The sequence below is a fragment of the Neoarius graeffei genome, chromosome 26 (assembly GCF_027579695.1).
Source record: "Neoarius graeffei isolate fNeoGra1 chromosome 26, fNeoGra1.pri, whole genome shotgun sequence".
Taxonomy (NCBI): domain Eukaryota; kingdom Metazoa; phylum Chordata; class Actinopteri; order Siluriformes; family Ariidae; genus Neoarius; species Neoarius graeffei.
This window is the reverse complement of record NC_083594.1, coordinates 55,179,759-55,198,516: the sequence shown is the minus strand read 5'-3', so window position 1 is coordinate 55,198,516 and position 18,758 is coordinate 55,179,759. Positions and strand designations below refer to the sequence as shown.

Genomic DNA, 18,758 nt, shown 5'->3' with positions numbered 1-18,758 from the left:
CTCATTATCTCTAGCCGCTTTATCCTTCTACAGGGTCGCAGGCAAGCTGGAGCCTATCCCAGCTGACTACGGGCGAAAGGCGGGGTACACCCTGGACAAGTCGCCAGGTCATCACAGGGCTGACACACATAGACACAGACAACCATTCACACTCACATTCACACCTACAGTCAATTTAGAGTCACCAGTTAACCTAACCTGCATGTCTTTGGACTGTGGGGGAAACCGGAGCACCCGGAGGAAACCCACGCGGACACGGGGAGAACATGCAAACTCCACACAGAAAGGCCCTCGCCGGCCCCGGGGCTCGAACCCAGGACCTTCTTGCTGTGAGGCGACAGCGCTAACCACTACACCACCGTGCCGCCAGTATCAACTATTCACATATTTAATCCTAATAAAGCCTCAGTCTCCAAGAACAAAAGCTCAAGTGATGCTATGTCATTTCTTATAATTAGATGTCTTAATATCTCAAGATACAATATAATTACTCCTATATAGACAAATAATTACTCCATATGTCTGTAGCATGACTTTAATAATGTCACAGGATGTATAAGTGACAGTTCAATCATTTATGTGGTCACTGAAGACAAATTCTTTCTTAGAGAAAGGTCAAGGTTATCTAAAAGAAGGGCTGACTTAAGCACCTCTCATATCCTAATAAAGAGTGGAAAGGTGGAACTTTTTCCCCTCAGTAAGATACTTAATGCTAAAAATATCTGCATCCCAACTTTTAAGTGTAGACCTGTTTCATTCATTTAAGACAATATGTTTTAAAATACTAGAGATAAGTTTCATTACCTTCATAAAATTAGAATTTTTCTGAGATTAAATTCAAATTCATAAATTTCGCCACAACAAAATTTATATTCTTTACATCTTTATATAAAGTCTTCCACACAACATTGCTCTGACTGCCGAGTTATAAATATCATAATTATCACAGAATGACAACTGCTGTGCCTACATTTCCTTCTTTGTCATAAGAAATGTTCTGAAGGTCTTCAGTGTAGTGTGCCAGCGACATCTGAGAGCTTATCCATGGCGATGCTGAGCTCTATACTAATGCCAAGGTACATTAAAGAGATTATGATCCACATAAGAACTAAACAATGTCTACACTCCAGTAACTGATACCCTTCAGAATGTTCACTCAAGAGAAGCTTGGCTACAAATCAGACCCTTAAATATATATGAAGAAATTTCAACAACGTCTTGGCCATTTATTTTCAAATTGTCCTTCAACACAGTGACCTTACATGACAAACAAATGTATTTATCTTTAATTTAAAATGTATATTGCACTGAGGCCAGTTTGAAGCCACTGAGGATTAACAACTCAATCTTAAAAGTACAGTAATAATTGAGACCTGTTTTAACATAACTGATTAAACCATGAATATAATCAAAAGGTCAGTGTCACAGACATGACTGAAGGCATCAAGTGTGCAAAAATTCACACCTAAATGGAGCATTCCCATACAGAGCATGCCAGACTTGCTGACTTAACATTTACCACACTATATAAGAAGCCTTCTTATACTCCTCTGAAGATCAGCAGGCACCCAGGAAAGGTGAGTGACAATGGCAGCACATCAGTTCCAAGGACTTAATAACAATGTTATTGTTTAAGTTAACAAATCTAAATTTAATTTAAAAAAAACATTCAGTATCTCCAAGTAGCAACAAGACGACACATTTCTTGCGGTGCAGAGACATAAGTTATATATAAAATAAAACTTAAACCACTGTTATATTAGTCATTAATTTCAAGCTCCTTTTATGATTTGAAGAAACTCTGTTTCAGTTTTCAACAACAAAGCTTTTCAATAAAAGTAACACGGGTTATATTTTTCTATCAAAGTAAAATCACAAAATGGGAGATGGAGAAATGGAGTGTTTTGGCCCAGCGGCCATCTACCTTCGTAAGCCAGAAAGAGAAAGGATTGAGTCTCAGAACAAACCTTTTGATGCCAAAACAGCCTACTTTGTTTCTGAGCCGAATGAAATGTACCTCAAAGGGATACTGCAAAGCAAAGACGGTGGCAAAGCCACTGTCAAAACTTTATGTGGGAAAGTAAGTAAATCAGATTGTCTTTTCAAATAAGCAAATGTCACTCTTATTACCCATCAACTATTTTTTAAATCTTATTTGGTGATTTTTATTCCAAATTACATTTTCCCCCCGACAGACTCTTACAGTTAAGGAAAATGAAATTTTCCCCATGAACCCTCCAAAATTTGATAAAATTGAGGACATGGCCATGATGACCCACCTCAATGAGCCTGCTGTGCTGTATAACCTCAAAGAGCGTTACGCAGCGTGGATGATCTACGTAAGTTTGACAAAGCATCAACTCTTTTTTGATTTCAGATAAATCAAACCAACTCTGTTGATTGAAGAAATTTAAGATTTAAAAAAAATCAGAATGTAATATGGCATACTGACTCTCATGACTCTCCCTTAGACCTACTCAGGATTGTTCTGCGTCACTGTGAATCCCTACAAGTGGCTCCCAGTGTATGACGCTGTTGTTGTTACTGGATACAGAGGCAAAAAGAGAGTTGAAGCCCCACCTCACATCTTCTCCATCTCTGACAACGCCTATCAGTTCATGCTCACTGGTATTTTTTGTTTTCATGAAAAGAATAAACAAACTACACAGAGATGAGTTAAACTCACTCATTTAAATTTATTTTGCAGACAGGGAGAACCAGTCTATCCTGATCACGTAAGTATAGAATTGGCTTCAAAATCAGGGTGTGTGTGTGTGCTTGTGTGTGAAAGTCAGAGTACATTACATATAAATCACATGAAAAATATTTGCCTTTTTTGTTCCTCTACTTCATGTACGTGAATTCCCAGTGGAGAATCTGGTGCAGGAAAGACTGTGAACACCAAACGTGTCATTCAGTACTTTGCGACAATTGCAGTGTCTGGTGGACAGAAGAAGGCAGAGCCTGTTCCTGGCAAAATGCAGGTAGGTGACTTGTTATGTGCATATCGACACTCATTGCTCAGGCATTTCTCAAAAGCAACTCCCAATTTGTGGGAAGCCATGGCCTAAAAAGTTAGAGAAGCAGCTTTGGGAACAAAAGGTTGCTGCTTTGATTCCCTGGACCAGCAGGAATGGGTGACGTGCCCTTGAGCAAGGCACTTAACTACCAACTGCTCCTCAGGCCACCCACTGCTGTGGGTATGTCAGAGTCTTGTTGTTGGTCACTCTGGATAAGAGCATCTGCTAAAAGCCTGTAATGTAATTTATTTAGGGATCGCTGGAGGACCAAATCATTGCAGCAAATCCCCTGCTGGAGGCTTATGGTAATGCCAAGACTGTGAGGAATGACAATTCATCTCGTTTTGTAAGTATGCAGATTTTAACAAAGTTTCAATTTTAATGTACTCACCTAACTGACCATTTAGCATACATTATTAAACTGCAGGGGACAGTGGTGAATTAAAATAATACAGTAATTTCTCATTTTAGGGCAAATTTATCAGGATCCATTTTGGGACCACAGGAAAGCTGGCCTCTGCTGACATTGAAACTTGTAAGAATTCTTTATCTAAGAATAGACTGTACTCATTAGCAGTATATTCTATATTGCTAAATTATTATAGCCAGGGTCACCAAACATTTTATATCAACAGATCTGCTGGAAAAGTCAAGAGTTACCTTCCAGCTGTCTGCTGAGAGAAGCTACCACATTTTCTACCAGCTCATGACTGGACACAAACCAGAGCTGCTTGGTATGAAGATAACAGTGATTTATACTTTCCATTTCAGGCTCAAACAAATCGGTCACTCAAGTATATTACTGAGATATCATAAGAATTATTTAAACTATTGTAGACTTTATATGCTAACCAGCCATCTCCATTTTCAAGATTTTGTGAGCTTATGTTCGAATAACTTTGCTCTTTTTTTTTTTTTAAACAGAGGCACTACTTATTACAACCAACCCCTACGACTATCCTATGATCAGCCAGGGTGAAATCGCAGTCAAGAGTATCAATGATGTGGAGGAGTTTGTTGCCACAGATGTAAGCATAAATTCTAAACTCTTCAAGATACATGTGTCAAATGTTCAACTTAATTTGTATTTTAATCATCTTCCACACAATAGACAGCTATTGACATCCTTGGCTTCACTGCTGATGAGAAAATCAACATCTACAAGTTGACCGGTGCTGTGATGCATCATGGAAACATGAAGTTCAAGCAGAAGCAGAGAGAGGAGCAGGCTGAGCCTGATGGCACTGAGGGTACGTGATGGACTCATTACAGGCTAAATACAGAGGTCAAAAACAAATCTGGCTCAACTTAGTTTCTTTCTTTCTTAATAGAGGCTGATAAAATCGCCTACCTCATTGGTCTGAACTCAGCTGACATGCTGAAAGCTTTGTGCTACCCCAGAGTCAAAGTTGGAAATGAGTTTGTGACCAAAGGCCAGACTGTACCTCAGGTAACGTGCCATCTCTGGAGAAGTGTTAGCTTTGTGATTAAATTTCTAAGCTAGCAATTGACAATTTGGGATTCAAACCACTGCTTGCCTTTTGAGCAATGCCCTTAACTCCCAACCTGGGAAGGTGTGTGCTTGGATCACAGTTTTTCTAAGATAAACGTGCCTGTCAGATGAAGATGTAAATCTTTTTACTTTTTTCAGGTAAACAATGCCACCATGGCCCTCTGCAAATCTGTCTATGAGAAAATGTTCTTGTGGATGGTCGTGCGCATCAATGAGATGCTGGACACAAAGCAACAAAGACAGTTCTTCATTGGTGTGCTGGACATCGCTGGATTTGAGATCTTTGATGTAAGATAAAACATTAATGTTTTTGTCACTCTCATCCAGACATGATATCAGAATGAACACGTCTCTTTTGAAACACAGTTCAACAGTTTGGAGCAGCTCTGCATTAACTTCACAAATGAGAAACTGCAACAGTTTTTCAACCACCACATGTTCGTGCTGGAACAAGAGGAGTACAAGAAAGAAGGTATTGAGTGGGAGTTCATTGACTTTGGTATGGACTTGGCTGCCTGCATTGAGCTTATTGAGAAGGTATGAGGGTTTTTTCCCCCCTTCCCCAACAAAGCTTTTTTCAATGTTTTGTTTCATAAGCATTGTTTTTCTTCCATCAGCCAATGGGCATCTTCTCCATCCTTGAAGAGGAGTGCATGTTCCCCAAAGCCACAGACATGTCCTTCAAGAACAAGCTTCATGACCAGCACCTTGGAAAAAGTGCTGCCTTTCAAAAGCCAAAGCCTGCTAAAGGCAAAGCTGAGGCCCACTTCTCCCTGGTGCACTACGCTGGCACGGTGGACTACAACATTAACGGCTGGTTGGATAAGAACAAGGACCCCCTGAATGACTCTGTTGTTCAGCTGTACCAGAAGTCAGCAAATAAACTTTTGAGCTTCCTGTATGTAAGCCATGCATCAGCTGATGGTAAGATTAACCTTGTTAGATTTTAATAGCCGTAAATTCAACAGTTACAAGTTTGAGCTTTTGGTATTCTTAGTTCTATAACAAATATACATGATTATTTGAGGGAATGCTATAGAACAGGAATAAAAACATCTAAAATCATTGGTCCAATGTAACAATTTTGGCATGTGTAGTTTCAAATGCATAAAGTAAATAAAAAGACAAACAGAAACATCTATCAATTCTAATTCCATCACATCTTCCGTGAAGCCGAGAGTGGTGGAAAGAAAGGTGGGAAAAAAAAGGGTGGCTCCTTCCAGACAGTGTCTGCTCTGTTTAGGGTAAGAAACGTTTTACCCTTAAGAATGGTGTCCATGAGTGTCTGTCAGTTGACTTCTGCAAATGAAAACTTGCATGTTATTGCTTCCAATTCTACAGGAAAACTTGGGCAAACTCATGACCAATTTGAGGAGTACTCATCCTCACTTTGTACGTTGTTTGATTCCCAATGAGTCTAAGACTCCAGGTATGACCATCCCTTTTTTGTGTTCAGTGATGTGCAGATATTAAAGATGCAGTAGGAAACTGACAAATTCACCTACTCTAGGGTTGATGGAGAATCATCTGGTCATCCACCAGCTGAGGTGTAATGGTGTGCTGGAGGGTATCAGAATCTGCAGAAAGGGATTCCCTAGCAGAATCCTCTATGGTGACTTCAAGCAGAGGTCATCTATTTAGTTTCTGTGACTCAATATTTGTAAATTCTCTGCAGTTCTTGTTTTAATTATGTTGTAAATTTGAAAACAGATACAAAGTTTTAAATGCAAGTGTCATCCCAGAGGGACAGTTCATTGACAATAAAAAAGCTTCAGAGAAACTTCTGAGCTCCATTGATGTGGACCACACCCAGTACAAGTTTGGACACACCAAAGTAAGTTAGATAAAAAATAATATTGCTAATTAGTTGCATGAGAAATAAGTAAAATAACCTAAGCATTTGACAGGTGTTCTTCAAAGCCGGTCTTCTGGGTCTTCTTGAAGAGATGCGTGATGACAAACTAGCTGAGCTAGTGACAATGACTCAGGCTTTATGTCGTGGTTTCCTCATGAGAAAGGAGTTTATCAAAATGATGGAGAGAAGGTATGATACTCACATGACCATTAACACATTTTACATTTCAAACAGCAAAATGACCTAAATAATCCTTTAACAGAGAGTCCATCTTCACGATTCAATACAACATCCGTTCCTTCATGAACGTGAAACACTGGCCATGGATGAAGCTGTACTTCAAGATCAAACCTCTTCTCAAGAGTGCAGAGACTGAGAAGGAAATGGCTGCCATGAAGGAGAACTTTGAGAAAATGAAGGAAGACTTGGAAAAGGCGCTGGCCAAGAAGAAAGAGCTTGAGGAGAAGATGGTGTCTCTGCTACAAGAGAAAAATGACCTGCAACTGCAAGTGGCATCTGTATGTTTTTAAAACCTACCTAGCATGAAGCTACAGTGGATGTAAAAAGTGTACACACCCCATTAAAATGATAGATTTTTCTAATGTAAAAAAAAATTAGACCACGATAAATAATTTAAAAAAATTTCCCACCTTTAATGTGACGTATAACCTGTATAATTAAATTGAAAAACAAACAAATCTGTTAAGGAGAAAAACATTAAAAAAAAAAAACCATACAATAAGCTGGTTGCATAAGTGTGCACACCCTTAAACTAATACTTTGTTGAAGCACCTTTTGATTTAAATACAGCATTCAGTCTTTTTGGGTAGAAGTCTATCAGCCTGCCACATCTAAACTTGGTAATATTTGCCCACTCTTCCTTGCAAAAGTGCTCTAAATCTGTCAGATTGCAAGGGCAGCTCTTGTGCACAGCCCTCTTCAGGTCACCCCACAAATTTTCAATTGGATTTAGGTCTGGGCTCTGGCTGGGCCATTCCAAAACTTTTTGGGGGGTCATTATCATGCTAAAAGATGAAATTCTTCTTCATCTTCATCTTTCTAGCAGACATCTGAAGGTTTTGGGCCAAAATTGACTGGTATTTAGAACTGTTCATAATTCCCTCCACCTTGACTAAAGCCCCTGTTCCAGCTGAAGAAAAACCCCAAAAGATGCTGCTGCCACCACCATGCTTCACCGTGGGTATGGTGTTCTTTTGGTGATGTGCAGTGTTGTTTTCGCGCCAAACATACCTTTCGGAATTGTGGCCAAAAAGTTCAAGCTTGGTTTCATCAGACCATAACACATTTTCCCACCTGCTTTTGGGAGACTTGATGGGTTTTTTTTTGCAAAATTTAGCCGGGCCTGGATGTTTTTCTTTGACCCTACCTCATAGTCCAGACATATGGAGAATATGGGAGGTTGTCATCAAGTCAAGTTTATTTGTATAACGCTTTTAACAATAAACATTGTCGCAAAGCAGCTTTACAGAATTTGAACGACTTAAAATATGAGCTAATTTTATACCTAATCTATCCCCAATGAGCAAGCCTGTGGCGATGGTGGCAAGGAAAAACTCCCTCACACAACATGAGGACTACATGTTGTCGTATGTAGTACACAACCAGTACTTGCCAGAAATTCCTGCAGCTCCTTCAATGTTGCTGTAGGCCTCTTGGCAGCCTCCCTGACCAGTTTTCATCTTGTCTTTTCATCAATTTTGGAGGGACCTCCAGTTCTCAGTAATGTCACTGTTGTCCCATATTTTCTCCACTTCTTGATAACTGTCTTCACTGTACTCCATGGTATATCTAATGGCGTGGAAATTTTTTTGTACCCTTCTCCTGACCAATACCTTTCAACAATGAGATGCCTTTGATGCTTTGTAAGCTCTCTGCGAACCATGGCTTTTGCTGGAGGATGCAACTGAGTAAATGTCTGAATTTTATTTGGGGTTAATCAGAGTCATTTTAATTGATGGCAGGTGTGAACCCAAAAAGACTGAATGCTGTAATTAAATCAAAAGGTGCTTCAACAAAGTATTAGTTTAAGGGCGTGCACACGTATGCAACCAGCATATTCTATTTTGTTTTTAAATTTTTTATATTTTTCCCCCCTAACAGATTTGTTTCTCAACTGAATTGTACAGGTTATACAGTGGTGCTTGAAAGTTTATGAACCCTTTAGAATTTTCTATATTTCTGCATAAATATGACCTAAAACATCATCAGGTTTTCACACAAGTCCTAAAAGTAGATAAAGAGAACCCAGTTAAACAAATGAGAGAAAAATATTATAATTGGTCATTTATTTATTGAGGAAAATGATCCAATATTACATACATACATTCTTAATTTCCCTGAGGAAACCCTTGCAAAGGGATCAATAAAGTTTTATCTAACCTAATCTAATCTACAGTATCTGTGAGTGGCAAAAGTATGTGAACCTCTAGGGTTAGCAGTTAATTTGAAGGTGAATTTAGAGTCAGGTGTTTTCAATCAATGGGATGACAATCAGGTGTGAGTGGGCACCCTGTTTTATTTAAAGAACAGGGATCTATCAAAGTCTGATCTTCACGACACATGTTTGTGGAAGTGTATCATGGCACGAACAAAGAAGATTTCTGAGGACCTCAGAAAAAGTGTTGTTGATGCTCATCAGGCTGGAAAACGTTACAAAACCATCTCTAAAGAGTTTGGACTCCACCAATCCACAGTCAGACAGATTGAGGAAATTCAAGACCATTGTTACCCTCCCCAGGAGTGGTCGACCAACGAAGATCACTCCAAGAGCAAGGCGTGTAATAGTCGGCGAGGTCACAAAGGACCCCAGGATAACTTCTAAGCAACTGAAGGCCTGTCTCACATTGGCTAAAGTTAATGTTCATGAGTCCACCATCAGGAGAACACTGAACAACAATGGTGTGCATGGCAGGGTTGCAAGGAGAAAGCCACTGCTCTCCAAAAAGAACATTGTTGCTCGTCTGCAGTTTGCTAAAGCTCACGTGGACAAGCCAGAAGGTTATTGGAAAAATGTTTTGTGGACGGATGAAACCAAAATAGAACATTTTGGTTTAAATGAGAAGTGTTATGTTTGGAGAAAGGAAAACACTGTATTCCAGCATAAGAACCTTATCCCATCTGTGAAACATGGTGGTGGTAGTATCATGGTTTGGGCTTGTTTTGCTGCATCTGAGCCAGGATGGCTTGCTGTCACTGATAGAACAATGAATTGTGAATTATACCAGCGAATTCTAAAGGAAAGTGTCAGGACATCTGTCCATGAACTGAATCTCAAGAGAAGGTGGGTCATGCAGCAAGACAATGATCCTAAGCACACAAGTCATTCTACCAAAGAATGGTTAAAGAAGAATAAAGTTAACGTTTTGGAATGGCCAAGTCAAAGTCCTGACCTTAATCTAATTGAAATGTTGTGGAAGGACCTGAAGCGAGCAGTTCATGTGAGAAAACCCACCAACATCCCAGAGTTGAAGCTGTTCTGTACGGAGGAACGGGCTAAAATTCCTCCAAGCTGGTGTGCAAGACTGAACAACGGTTACCACAAACGTTTAGTTGCAGTTATTGCTGCACAAGGGGGTCACACCAGATACTGAAAGCAAAGGTTCACATACTTTTGCCACTCACAGATATGTAATATTGGATCATTTTCCTTAATAAATAAATGACCAAGTCTAATATTTTTGTCTCATTTGTTTAACTGGGTTCTCTTTATCTACTTTTAGGATTTGTGTGAAAATCTGATGATGTTTTCGGTTATATTTATGCAGAAATATAGAAAATTCCAAAGGGTTCACAAACTTTCAAGCACAACTGTAGGTCACATTAAAGGTGAGAAAACTTTTGAAATTATTTATTGTGGTCTCAGTTTTTTACATCAGAAAAACCTATCATTTTAATGGGGTGTGTAAACTTTTATATCCACTGTACCTTACTCTGTACACCTAGTAAATTAAAATTAATACTAATGTGCTCCCATGTGGCACTACAGAGAGGCATTTGCCCTACTGTCCAGAGATTCTGATTTCAAATTATGATGAAGGATAAATAAAAAAGGGGAAATAAATAAAAAAGTAAATATTAACTGTTATATATTTAATAGTAAATATGATAAATAATCACAATAAGGCATATGGATGAACAGGAAACAGAAAACCTTGCTGATGCTGAGGAGAGGTGTGAGGGGCTCATCAAGAGCAAGATCCAGCTTGAGGCCAAGCTCAAAGAGACAAATGAGAGACTGGAGGATGAGGAGGAAATCAATGCTGAGCTGACTGCCAAGAAGAGGAAACTGGAGGATGAGTGCTCTGAGCTAAAGAAGGACATTGATGACCTGGAGCTCACCTTGGCCAAAGTGGAAAAGGAGAAACATGCCACTGAGAACAAGGTTGAAATTCTACACTAAAAATTATATTATATATATATATATATATATATATATATATATATATATATATATATATATATATATATATATACACACACACTTTTATAACATATTTTTTAGTGAGCATGGAAAATAAAAGTACATGTTTTACTTCTAGGTAAAAAACCTTACTGAAGAAATGACTTCACAAGATGAAGCGATTGTTAAATTAGCCAAAGAAAAGAAAGCCCTCCAAGAGGCACACCAGCAGACTCTGGATGATCTTCAGTCAGAAGAAGATAAAGTCAACACTCTGACCAAAGCCAAGTCCAAACTTGAGCAACAAGTTGACGATGTAAGTATACATTTTGCACTTCCAAACTAAACATTTATATCTTACTGTGAATAATAAATTAACTAATTTCTGTGAAATTTAGTTGGAAGGTTCTCTGGAACAAGAGAAGAAGCTCCGTATGGACCTTGAGAGAGCCAAGAGAAAGCTTGAGGGTGACCTGAAACTGGCCCAGGAGTCCATAATGGACCTGGAGAATGACAAGCAGCAGTCTGAGGAACGGTTCAAAAAGTGAGAGCATGCGCTACAAATTAATTTTATGTTGTGTCCTTACTTTCCTTATATTTTAATAATAAATGGTGCTTTTCTTATTTACAGGAAGGATTTTGAGGTTAGCCAGCTTCTTGGAAAAATTGAGGATGAGCAATCTTTGGGTGCTCAGCTGCAAAAGAAGATCAAGGAACTTCAGGTGAGTTACAAGAAAAACTCAATGCAGAATAATGAAGTAAAGCTGAAGTGCATAATTTACAATACACTGAAAACACTTTAGGCTCGGATTGAGGAGCTGGAGGAAGAAATTGAGGCTGAGCGTGCAGCTCGCGCTAAAGTTGAGAAGCAGAGAGCTGATCTCTCCAGGGAACTTGAGGAGATCAGCGAGAGGCTCGAGGAAGCTGGAGGTGCCACTGCTGCTCAGATTGAGATGAACAAGAAGCGTGAGGCCGAGTTCCACAAACTGCGTCGTGATCTGGAAGAGTCCACTCTGCAGCATGAAGCCACGGCTGCTGCCCTCCGCAAGAAACAAGCTGACAGTGTTGCTGAGCTTGGAGAGCAGATCGACAACCTTCAGCGTGTCAAACAGAAGTTGGAAAAGGAAAAGAGTGAATACAAGATGGAAATTGATGACCTGGCAAGTAACTTGGAGGCTGTGGCAAAATCAAAGGCAAGTTTCTTTTAAATATATTAAAAAAATGAACGCTTCAAAAACAAACACCAAACTTAATTAACTTGTTTGTATGTTTATTGATAAAAACAACAACAACTCCAACCCCAATTCCAAAATGCTGGGAAACTGTGTAAAACAAATAAAAACAGAATGTGATTAATTGCAAGTCATGGAACCCCATGGATTTTCGTATTTCACTGAAAATCGTAGAAAGACAACATATCAAATGTTGAAACTGAGTAATTTTTTTTTGGTTTTTTGAAAACGATATATGTTAATTTTGAATTTAGTCCCAACAACATGTTTCAAAAAGTTGCCACAGGAGCAACAAAAGACTGGAAAAGTTGTATTATGTATTTAAAAAAAAACTAATTAGGTTAATTGGCAACAGGTCAGTGACATGATTGTGTATAAAAAGGGCATCCCAGAGAGGCGGAGTCTCTCAGATGTAAAAATGCTGAGGGGTTCACCACTCTGTGAAAGACTGCATGGGCAAATAGTGAAACAATTTAAGAATAATATTCCTCAGTGTAAAATTGCAAACAATTTGGGGATCACATCATCTATTGCCCAGGTCAGACAGCAGGCTGCAACTAGTTTTCAACTACTTGCATCTACCTGCGATAACAAAATCGCAGGTAGACACAAGACTGGTCGTGCGTCGACGCACGACGACGCAGATAATGGCAGAGTGTTGCAGAGGGTCTTTAGTAGAGGTAGGTTGACAGAAGTGGATCATGATCTGTTCACATTTCAGCTGTGATTCGTTCCAATCGGTGCAAATAGCAGGTTGACACATGTAGAGGCAGGTGGTCGTGCAACACTTGAGCGACCAATCGCAGGTAGTGGCAGCTAGACACAGGCTGACACAGGGGAAGACAAGACTTTAGAGATGGCTGCAATGCATTGCAGGTAGACGCAGACTGCACCTGCAAATAGTTTACAACAACCTGTGAGCAGTTTTATGGCCTTATATTTTTTCAAGGTTGTCTGTGCACTGCGTCAACCTGCATCTGCTTCTGACTAGTTGTATCCTGTCGTAACAGCTTAAAAACTCTGCGTCTTGCAATACGTCTGACCACAACGAAGGATTTGACGCAAAACACCTGCGTCCACCTGCAATCAGTCGCCACCCGACCGATCGCAGGTTGCAGCATGCGTCTTTCTGCCGTCTGACCTGGGCATATGGTACATAATAGCATTAAAAGTTTCAGAGAGGCTGGAGAAATCTCTGTATGCAAGGGACAATGCCAAAACCCAGCACTGGATGATCATGATCTATGGGCCCTCAGGTGACACTGCAAACACAAGTTAAAATCATATATAAACAACATCCAGAAATACCACCGCCACTGGGCCACTGGGCCTGAGCTCATTTACGATGGACTGAGATGAAGTGGAAAACTGTTCTGCGGTCTAACGATTGGAAATTTGAAATTCTTTTTGGAAATCATGGACACGGCATCCTCGGGGCGAAACAGGAAAGGAACCATTCAGTGTGTTATCAGAGCACAGTTCAAAAGCCAGCATCTGTGATGGTATGGGGGCATTAGTGGACATGGCATGGGCAGCTTGCACATCTAGGAAGGCTCCATTAATGCTGATATTTACAGGTTTTGGAGCAACATGCTACCATCAAGACGACGTCTTTATCAGGGAAGCCCTTGCTTAATTTAGCAATACAATCTCAAACTGCATTCAATATAGACTACAACTGCATGACTTCATAGAAAAAAGTCCAGGTGCTAAACTGGCCTGCCTGCAGTCCAGACCTGTCTCTCACTGAAAACATTTGGCACCTTATAAAGTGCAAAATATGACAAAGGTGACCGTGAACTGTTCAGCAACGGGAATTTTATAGAGCAAGAATGGGACAACATTTAACTGTCACAACAACAGCAATTGGTCTCCTCAGTTCCCAAACACTGACAGAGTGTTGCCAAAAGTAGATGTGATGCAACACAGTGGTAAACATGCCCATGTCCCAATTTTTTAAAAACATGTTGCTGACATCAAATTCAAAATGAGCATATATTTTTCAAAAAACAATAAAATTTCTTGGTTTCAATGTATAATTTGTTGTCTTTGTACTATTTTCAATTTTATATAGGGTTTCCATGATTTACAAATTGCATTCTGTTATTTATGTTTTACACAGCTTCTGAATTTTCTTTTAATTGGGGTTGTACTAACAAGAATAATATTAGGACTAAAAACTTGAACTGCTTTGACTTCCTAGTCTAATCTTGAGAAGATGTGCCGTACATTAGAGGACCAAGTAGGAGAACTAAAAGCCAGGAATGATGAACACACGCGTCAACTTAATGATTTAAATGCACAAAGAGCACGGCTTCAGACTGAAAATGGTGAGTATATAAAACTTTAAGGACAATGAAACCGCATGGTAATACAATATAGAAAAAAGGGAAAAAAGCAAATCTGGTCAAAGGACCATAATAATCGGTGTCTATTTTGTGATAAAAGGCGAGTTTGGACGCCAGTTAGAGGAGAAAGAAGCTCTTGTGTCTCAACTGACCAGAGGCAAGCAGGCCCACACTCAACAGATTGAGGAGCTCAAGAGACAGATTGAAGAAGAAGTGAAAGTATGTATCTGTTAGCAGTAAGACAATGCATAGTTGTAAAAACCTTGAATGTTCTGTGATCAAATTAAGTTTTATGACATTGATTTGATCTATAGGCCAAGAATGCCCTGGCCCATGCTGTCCAATCAGCACGTCATGACTGTGATCTGCTCAGAGAGCAGTTTGAGGAAGAGCAGGAGGCCAAGGCCGAGCTTCAGCGTGCAATGTCCAAGGCCAACAGTGAGGTGGCTCAGTGGAGAACCAAATACGAGACCGATGCCATTCAGCGTACTGAGGAACTTGAGGACGCCAAGTAAATTCATACCACAATAACAAATAGCTGTGTCTAAACAAATAATACGCATCATAGCCAAATTTACAACAGACTGCTGATTCACCTCCCTATAGGAAAAAGCTTGCTCAGCGTCTACAAGAGGCAGAGGAATCCATCGAAGCTGTGAACTCCAAGTGTGCTTCTCTGGAGAAGACCAAACAGAGGCTACAGAATGAAGTGGAGGACCTCATGATTGATGTTGAAAGAGCCAATGCATTAGCGGCCAACCTTGATAAAAAGCAGAGGAATTTTGACAAGGTGAACATTTGTTTGAAAAGCAATTCCTTCATCTATAGGTATAACGATTATATAATTTATGTGTGGTCACTTTTAGGTCTTGGCAGAATGGAAGCAGAAGTATGAAGAAAGTCAGGCTGAACTGGAGGGAGCTCAGAAAGAGGCTCGGTCTCTCAGCACTGAACTCTTTAAAATGAAGAACTCATACGAGGAAGCTCTTGACCATCTTGAGACCCTGAAGAGAGAAAACAAGAATCTGCAGCGTATGTTTCCCAAATATAACTACACTTTTTCAGTCACACTGAAATCCTGGAATGTTGCATGATATTTGCTAAATTTGAGTAAATATTCTTCTTCCTGTCAGAGGAAATATCTGACCTGACTGAACAAATTGGAGAGTCTGGAAAGACCATTCATGAGCTGGAGAAAGCAAAGAAGACAGTAGAAATTGAGAAATCAGAAATCCAGACTGCTCTTGAGGAGGCTGAGGTAAGACTGTACATGGACTCCCCATATCGAAAAGTGAGAATAGGCTGACACCAAACTGATTAATATCCAACACAATTCTTCAGGGCACACTTGAGCATGAGGAATCCAAGATCCTCCGTATTCAACTTGAGCTCACACAAGTGAAAAGTGAAATAGACAGGAAGCTTGCTGAGAAGGATGAAGAGATAGAGCAGATCAAGAGAAACAGCCAGAGGGTGATCGAGTCCATGCAGACTACTCTGGATGCTGAAGTCAGGAGCAGGAATGATGCTTTGAGGGTTAAGAAGAAGATGGAGGGAGATCTCAATGAAATGGAGATTCAGTTGAGCCATGCCAATCGTCAGGCTGCTGAAGCCCAGAAACAGCTCAGGAATGTCCAAGGACAACTCAAGGTATTTTCAGGCAAACAATATTTTTAGTCTTAGTTCCTGTTCTATCTGGTGTCTCTGGTAAGAGAGATAAATGGTCTCCAAATTTCCAACAGGATGCCCAACTGCACCTTGATGAGGCTGTCAGAGGACAAGAAGAAATGAAAGAGCAGGTGGCCATGGTGGAGCGCAGGAATAACTTGATGCTGGCAGAGATAGAGGAACTGAGAGCTGCACTGGAGCAGACAGACAGAGGCCGCAAAGTGGCTGAACAGGAGCTGGTTGATGCCAGTGAGCGTGTGGCACTCCTGCATTCTCAAGTATGAAAGATGCATCAACAGGTTATTAATAAAAATATAAATAATACATCTGAATATAATGTATAAAAATACTTATATAAAATATAAAATATGAAATGCATCAAAATACTAATCAAAACATTTCACTACAGAACACCAGCCTTATGAATACCAAGAAGAAGCTTGAGGCAGATCTTGTTCAAATCCAGGGTGAGGTTGAAGACACAGTCCAGGAGGCACGAAATGCCGAAGAGAAGGCAAAGAAGGCTATCACTGATGTAAGTGACTTCAGTAATATAATCATAATTATTTGAACATTATTTTAGAGACCATCTGGAAAGAACATTTAAGAATCATGCGCTAAATGCATATTCTCCTTTCAATTTAGGCTGCCATGATGGCAGAGGAACTGAAGAAGGAGCAAGATACCAGTGCCCATCTGGAGAGAATGAAGAAGAACCTCGAAGTTACAGTGAAAGATCTGCAGCACCGTCTGGATGAGGCTGAGAACCTTGCTATGAAGGGTGGAAAGAAGCAGCTCCAGAAACTGGAAGCTAGGGTATATTACACTGTGTGAAAACAAAAACACAGTAATTGTAATATTCTGATATTTTAGTGACCAATTTGCATTTGAAACATAACATTTCTTTTTTAGGTGCGCGAGCTGGAGGGTGAAGTCGAAGCTGAGCAGAGACGTGGGGCTGATGCTGTTAAAGGAGTCCGTAAATATGAGAGGAGAGTGAAGGAACTCACCTACCAGGTAATAATATACTGTATAATGTATATTGCAACCTGTACAAAACATCCAAAATATCTACCAAATAAAAGAAACACATAACACAAAGCAATTATTAATATTTAAATGACCAGACTGAGGAGGACAAGAAGACTGTGAATAGATTGCAGGATCTGGTGGACAAACTGCAGCTCAAAGTGAAAGCCTACAAGAGGCAGACTGAAGAAGCTGTAAGTTATTATTGCTTGGCGGTATCTTTCTGACCCAAACATTTGGAAAAAGGCTTTAGTTATGAATAAGGTTTTAATTCATTTCACAAAATGCGTAGTTGGAAAATGTAAAATGCAATGCCACAGAAGCCAAGGCTGCCAGAAAAAAGACTTAAATTAACTTTAAAAAATAATGTAAATAATGTACTAAACAGATGCATTCTTTTACTTTTGACTCCACTATAAAAGGAGGAGCAGGCCAACATGCACCTGTCCAGATTTAGGAAAGTGCAGCATGAGCTGGAGGAAGCTCAGGAGCGTGCTGACATTGCTGAGTCCCAGGTCAACAAGCTGAGAGCGAAGAGCAGAGATATTGGAAAAGTATGTTTTAAATAAAAAAATAATGAACATGAAATTTGATTATTGATGTGAGGTGTGTTCTACCATATACTGTTCTAAGTTTAAACAGAGTCTTCAACACATTTTTACATTTATTTCGTTACCATCTTGTTCTGTCATTCAAACTAATATTCCTGTACTTTACTTCTTTCCAGGGCAAGGAGGCAGAATGAGACAACTTCACGTTTGACAGTGTTGAATGTAGTCATAAAATATGACTGACTTGTGTTTGAATAACAAAGCAACAATAAACTGATTTCAAATTATTTTGTCATTTACCCAGTGTTTTGCTTCCATTGTAGTTCCATTTACTAGGAATTTAGACATAAATGACAAAGTTTTACTGAACACACTGTAACAAATATTGAAGAATGGGAATAAAATCAAAAAGTCTGTGTTATAATTTTACTTGCAGAAATAATAATTCTGAGCAACAAGGCTCTCATACAGATTAATAAAACATTTTAATCCATTATCATCAATCAAAAACAGAGGTTCTCAAAGTGGGGTCACTTGAAGCATAATCCAGGGGTCTGTGATTTTATTTATTCATTTTTTAATCTATCTATCTATCTATCTATCTATCTATCTATCTATCTATCTACAACCCCGATTCCAAAAAAGTTGGGACAAAGTACAAATTGTAAATAAAAACGGAATGCAATGATGTGGAAGTTTCAAAATTCCATATTTTATTCAGAATAGAACATAGATGACATATCAAATGTTTAAACTGAGAAAATGAATCATTTAAAGAGAAAAATTAGGTGATTTTAAATTTCATGACAACAACACATCTCAAAAAAGTTGGGACAAGGCCATGTTTACCACTGTGAGACATCCCCTTTTCTCTTTACAACAGTCTGTAAACGTCTGGGGACTGAGGAGACAAGTTGCTCAAGTTTAGGGATAGGAATGTTAACCCATTCTTGTCTAATGTAGGATTCTAGTTGCTCAACTGTCTTAGGTCTTTGTTGTCGTATCTTCCGTTTTATGATGCGCCAAATGTTTTCCATGGGTGAAAGATCTGGACTGCAGGCTGGCCAGTTCAGTACCCGGACCCTTCTTCTACGCAGCCATGATGCTGTAATTGATGCAGTA

General features: G+C 39.4%; 1 protein-coding gene across 1 annotated transcript; it reads left to right on the top strand.

Moving 5' to 3' along the window:
- Positions 1–1,879: 1,879 nt before the first annotated feature.
- LOC132874148 (myosin heavy chain, fast skeletal muscle-like) lies at positions 1,880–17,897 on the top strand. Its single transcript, XM_060910105.1, has 39 exons — positions 1,880–2,080; positions 2,196–2,339; positions 2,472–2,628; positions 2,708–2,735; positions 2,870–2,984; positions 3,274–3,366; positions 3,492–3,555; positions 3,656–3,754; positions 3,945–4,048; positions 4,132–4,270; positions 4,352–4,470; positions 4,672–4,821; positions 4,900–5,070; positions 5,151–5,457; positions 5,707–5,777; positions 5,875–5,962; positions 6,044–6,161; positions 6,244–6,367; positions 6,441–6,577; positions 6,651–6,906; positions 10,548–10,790; positions 10,948–11,124; positions 11,207–11,352; positions 11,440–11,530; positions 11,612–12,001; positions 14,244–14,370; positions 14,489–14,607; positions 14,703–14,899; positions 14,995–15,178; positions 15,255–15,420; positions 15,522–15,646; positions 15,730–16,038; positions 16,131–16,334; positions 16,466–16,591; positions 16,702–16,872; positions 16,969–17,073; positions 17,184–17,279; positions 17,508–17,639; positions 17,813–17,897. The coding sequence occupies exons 1-39, from the start codon at positions 1,880–1,882 to the stop codon at positions 17,828–17,830; spliced, it is 5,811 nt and encodes a 1,936-aa protein (XP_060766088.1). The 3' UTR covers positions 17,831–17,897.
- The last annotated feature ends 861 nt before the right edge of the window (positions 17,898–18,758 follow it).